Genomic DNA, 6,000 nt, shown 5'->3' with positions numbered 1-6,000 from the left:
ATATTCATGATCTTGTATTTCACTTTCTAATCGTAGTTGATATTTTTGTATATGTGTTTTTATTTAATTATGCTGGACAAGAATTTATGGATCATAATGACCACATATTTTCCACTGCGTAAGAGACACTATGTATGCTTATAAATATATGTCAGTAATATTTTGACGAACTCTAGTATAATCGAAATTAGGAGATTAATTCATATAACTCCGTATGAAGATTATTATTGTATCTCCAATTATCAATTTGTTTTTCTGATCTTTATTTTGTAGATACAATGTTCGATGGTATGTAACACCATTACACGTACAGAAGCTAATATTATTCCTCTTGCAAAGGGGTAGCAAGACTGTCAGTCTTAATTTTGGCATAATGTTCGTGTTGTCCTTAGAATTATTTGCAGCGGTAAAAGATTATTATATGGCCTATGTTACGTGTATATAGCACGTTACGTATATTTGTTATGTTATTTGTTATGTATAAGTGTGTGTACATGCATGTGTAGGTACTATATATAATATGGTATGCAGTGTATATATGGTATTTATATATATGTACATGTATAAATATGATACACAGACACACGATGCAGATATATACATTTCATTCTAGTTAACGAAGGCATCGATATCTTATTTTACCGTTATGTGTTCGATGCAATAGCAAAAATTTTTGATCCAACAACTGCAGTTGTATAAACGTATTGCAATTTGCGGTGATATAGGTAAGTGTAAAATCAAATTTTTTCGTATCTGTTTGACTATTGGACAAGATTATCGAAAAAATAATATTTTTTGCTTTTTAATTTTAACGCGTACTGTCCATGACATAAGACGTAAGTAGAGAGAAGTATTAGTTCATTTTTATATTAAATCGATTATACCTACAAAACCTGGATTATATCTTTCACCTTTGAATACCTAATATTAATTTTAATGAGAAGATTTTTAACGTTTTTTTTTGTCTAAGCAAGTAAAATATCAGCCACATGAATATTGCATAGACAAAATAATACATACCATTAACAAAACATTGATGTCGTCATATTAGTTTGTTGTACTATTTTAATAGTCACAAATCCACGTGGTACGTTGCTTAAGTCTCGATAATCTCTATCTACTTCTTGCTTAAAAGGTTTCGTTATTATGCAATATAATAAGAGATGTAACAGGTGAACGTGTAATATTTATATACAATACATTTAGAAGAGAAGCTGAAATAAGAATAAACAGAATATGTTCTTTATGTTCGGACGAATAGATAATTTTTGAGTAATTTAGTACTAGAAGTATAAAGAACTCTTTATACTTCCGGTACCTATAAGAAGCTCGAAGAGCTACATTTCGTATATTTTTCTTGGTGATACTCATGTATGTACAGTTAACACGACACATACATAAGATGAATGAATCGACATGGTTCGTAAAGAAGAAACGTATCATACGAATGTATACTATAGAATAAAACGCATGAAATTGCCACGATGAGAAAAAATAACTGCGCTGAAATTCGATGAAGAAGTGTTGTGCAAATATTCTCTTTACGCGGCGGGAAGTATAAAGCATCAGTTGAATTTCCCTCGACGTTGTATCGATCGGTTGCTTAATCACCCGTTTTTTTTCCGTGCAAAAACATCAAACTGCGAGTGTTCCAACTTTACGGTAGCAATTTGTCTATTATCTTACATTATACTTATGCCGAATTCAGCAATTTAGAATTTATGTTAAATAAAAAAAAACATAATATTCTCGATATTCGAGAGAGTGGAATATGCGACGTTTCTTCGACGTTTTCGCGGTCAAACGCGTACTGTTTCTCGCAGAGTGATGATCTCCATCAAGACTCAGCATTTTAGATTCAATCGGATTCTTCTGCTCTCAATTGGCTTATGGCCTTATGAACGAACAAGACTCGTTCAATTTCAGATAACTTTGTTTTTTGGTGTCGTCATTAGCAGTGTTATATACCAGGTATATCCAATTATGTCTATGTTAACAGCTGATTAGCTTATATTTCTAATTAGTTAACTAATTAATTATATAGAAATTATGGTAATGTTAATTTTTAAATAAATATATTGATTTTAGTTCGCACCACTTGTGTTTATAAAGTGCACTCCAGGTCTTGTTATCGATGTTCTCTCTATCGCATTGTTTTCTGGTACGTTTGCGATTTCTTATCAAGTTTTTTGGATTAAGGTTCATGCTGTAAGTTGTGCTTCTACTGTGTTTAGATTCAATATTCTCGACAAATAAAGCTTTACACATAAGATATATATATCTTTTATAAATTTTATGCTATTAAACGATGTTAAAAGGAATTATTGTCATGATAGATGAAGTCGTTAATGGATGAACTTCAGCATATTTGTAACGATCTAAAGGATAAGAACGAGATTGCTATTATAACAAAATATGGAAACATTGCAAAACGTCTTACGGCTATAATTACGTGTAAGACAATATTTATTAACATTTAATCATCACTCGTAATTAAGCGAGGTAGTTTATAATCATTTTAAAAGTCGCGTCAATCACTTTATTATTTAATTTAATATATTGAGAGATGTCATGTCATATAATTAGAAATGTTAAAAGGAGAATAGAGAGAATAAAAGTGTAATATCACAATTCACGATAAGAATTTTTGTTTCTAATTATTATTTTAAAAGTAGAAAAATAAGTTTAAATGATAACTGGATACTTTGATTATTAGCTTGCATTAATTAGCAGTCTAAACTAGTTAATGCACGAAAAAGTTTGAAACGTGTAAAGATATTATTTAGAAGAATAAGAAGCAATATTAAAAAAATTTTTTTTTATATCTAGTGTTTCATGTGGGCAACATAAGTACTATTTCGTTACTAACGGTTTCACTGTATCTTCTTGATGCTGTATTGCTCGTAGAGAAGTCTGAATTACGTCGCATTTTCCAAAGAGCTATACCTAAATTCTTCATTGGCCGAGAAAAATATACGTATTCGGTATTTCTGTATTATTTGGGAACTGCTTGTATAGGAGGTACTGTATTGCTAGGAACGGGAATGATGATTGTAACATACTCCAAACATGCCTGTGGAATATTTAGAATCGCCAGGTGAAGAAATAAATATAAAAATTTTTTGATTGCAAATATAATCTTATTTGGGCGCTATTTAAACAATCTCTATGCGGAAAGAAATGATCCTGTTGCAGGGTAATCTATTTTGGTATACAATAAGTATCATTGTGCTGTTCGGTTTGTTAGCGATATAATTTACAGAAAAATTATTCTGAGCGAATTAGATTTTTTAACTTACCTTTTCCGCTTTCCACATGATTGAAGAAATTTATCACGCGACATTATAAAATATCTTACAACAACGAATCCTTTCTGTGTGTCTGTGTAATTACAATAAAAAGTTTTTTACAGTTACCGTATCGAGAAAGCAATGATGGTAAATATGGAAAATATTAGCCTGGAAAATGAGATTATAATTCGTAAGGAAATAATTCTTGCCGTAGATATTCATCGCAAAGCTGTCCAGTTAGTATTTCTCTAACAACAATTATAAATACCTGTAATAATAATTTTTTTTGTTAAAGGTTCACTACGCTTTTGTTTTCCACCTTTAATGGATTAATATTTTTTTTGATAATAATTAATGTGATTTGTTTGAGCTTCAATCTTTATAGAGTGAGTTTTTATGTTATTAATAGATATATTTTTAGATGATCGTTTTGATTTTGATTTTGTAATGTCAAAATTGAAAGATTACAATATAATATTTAAATTGAAAGGATTTTGTTGTAATAATGAAATGATCTCTTGTGAAATATTTATACATAAAACACAAATTGCTATTTATGTGTTTTAGATATCTGAAACCATGTCACGAGAGGGCGATATCGGACAATGTTGTATTCATTTTATAATTACGGTTGCAATTTTTGTATATTTGTTTCTAGCCAATTATGTTGGACAAGAACTTACCGATTACAATAATCACGTATTTTTTACCGCGTAAGAATTACTGTGCTCATAAATGTATATGAGTAAATTTTTTGTTATCGAAAGAGAACTTAGAGTTTGTTCTATAGAATCCGTGTACTCATAGCGATGATTGATATACCTAATCTTTTCAAATTTTCGATTGGTTGCCTAGCTCTTACTTTATAGATACAATGTTCGGTGGTACGTAACACCTTTGCACGTACAAAGGTTGATACTATTTCTTTTGCAAAATGGCAGCAAAACTTTTCGCGTGTCTCTTGGTGGACTGTTGTCACTTTCCATCGAACTTTTTGCCACGGTAAAAGAAATCACTCTATATCATTGCGTTTAATATATTGTGTATATTTGATATTCCGCATAGATAATACAAGACTCATTGCATTATTTTAGTTAACAAAGACATCGTTATCCTACTTCACCGTTGTATATTCTATGCAACAGTGACGTGAAAATATATCATTTTACAGCGTATTACAATTTGTAGTAGAATAGGTAAGGTTAAAAATAAGTAAACATGTGGTAATATAAAATGTCAGTTGTATATGTACAATAAATCAAGGAAACTTATTAAAACTTTTCTACATGATCTGGAGAATGTTTACATCTCTTAAGATATCACTAGTATGGACATTTTATTAGTATAACTTGCAATTTGTAATATTTTGTATTTCATTAACAATAGTTTCATTATACCTAGCATGTTTGTTCGCAATGCCAGTGATATTCCTTTTAGCCAACAAGCGTGCCATATATGCAATGAAGTGAAGCACGTGAAGAAGCGGTTGTCGTGAGAAAAGACAACTGCGTTTACGCACAGTCAAGTAATATCGCAGTATAGAATATTTTTTTAATGGGAAGTAATCATTGGTTGAATTTCCCTCGGCGTCAAATCGATCGATCGTTTAATCGCCCGTTCTTTTTCCCGTGCAAAGCATAATGCCCGTTCTAGACTGGAGGATGAGCCGACTCTCGGCTCATCCGAGTGAGTGGTGTAGACGGGTGAAAATCTATAGGTTATGTATAGTTTATGTCACGTACACTATAGAAGGCGGATGAGCCGACTCTCGGCTCATCCTCCAGTCTAGAACGGGCATAAAACTGCAAATGTTCCAGTCTCACGATATCAAATTTGTCTATTACCTGGTAGTACATTTATGCTGAATTGAGCAATTTATAATTTATATTGAAAAAGAAAAAATATATAATATTCTCGATATTTGAGACAGTGCGGCATACGCAAACCTTCTTTGACGTTTTCTCGGTCAGACGTGTACTGTTTCTCGCATAGTGATGATCTGCATCAAAACCCAGCATTTTAGGTTCAATCAGATTCTTCTGCTCTCAATTGGCTTATGGCCTTATAACGAATGAACAAGACTCGTTCAACTTCAGATAACTTTGGTTTTTGGTATCCTGATTAGCAGTGTTGCATATCAGGTGCATCCAGCTGTATCTATGTTAAACAGTTGATTGTTTTATGTTTCTAATTAGTTAACTAAAGACAGAAATTTTTGTAATTTTAATTTTTAAATAAATTTATTGTTTTTAGCTCGCAGCACTTGTGTTTACAAAATGCACTCCAGCTTTTATTATTATTAATGTTTTCTCTGTCGCATTGCATTTTATTACGTATGCGATTTCATACCATTCTTTTTGGATTAACACTCATGCTGTAAGTTATGTTAAATTCTTTATTGTATTTATATTCAATATTCTTGAAAAATTAAGCTTTACACAAAAGATACATTTTATAAATTTTACGATACCGTCAAACGATGTTAAAAAGAATTTTTATTGCTATAATAGATGAAGTATACTTATTAGATGAACTTCAACATATTTGTAATGATCTAAAAAATGGGAACGAGATCGCTATTATAACAAAATATGGGAATATCGCGAAACGTCTCACGGCTATAATTATGCGTAAGACAACGTTTATTAACATTTAATAATTTACTCGCAATAACTCGAAGTACATAGTTTATAATTGTTATATAAAAGTC

The 6,000-nt window shown here is 30.9% G+C and overlaps 2 protein-coding genes across 3 annotated transcripts in view; both read left to right on the top strand.

Annotated features, from left to right (window-relative positions):
• LOC112452446 (PDZ domain-containing protein 4-like) overlaps positions 1-6,000 on the top strand; it is a 185,348-nt gene that overhangs the window by 79,439 nt on the left and 99,909 nt on the right. The gene's annotated exons all lie outside the window — the stretch shown is intronic.
• LOC112452447 lies at positions 30-4,548 on the top strand. Its single transcript, XM_025012653.1, has 12 exons — positions 30-118; positions 274-406; positions 614-725; positions 835-1,971; positions 2,089-2,208; positions 2,337-2,454; positions 2,830-3,097; positions 3,413-3,526; positions 3,586-3,676; positions 3,858-4,003; positions 4,160-4,292; positions 4,385-4,548. The coding sequence occupies exons 4-12, from the start codon at positions 1,828-1,830 to the stop codon at positions 4,436-4,438; spliced, it is 1,188 nt and encodes a 395-aa protein (XP_024868421.1). The 5' UTR covers positions 30-118; positions 274-406; positions 614-725; positions 835-1,827; the 3' UTR covers positions 4,439-4,548.

The sequence above is a fragment of the Temnothorax curvispinosus genome, unplaced genomic scaffold, assembly GCF_003070985.1.
Source record: "Temnothorax curvispinosus isolate PA1 unplaced genomic scaffold, ASM307098v1 QBEX01003408.1, whole genome shotgun sequence".
In the NCBI taxonomy this organism is placed as follows: domain Eukaryota; kingdom Metazoa; phylum Arthropoda; class Insecta; order Hymenoptera; family Formicidae; genus Temnothorax; species Temnothorax curvispinosus.
The sequence above is the reverse complement of the archived record's forward strand: the minus strand, read 5'-3'. Positions and strand labels throughout refer to the sequence as shown.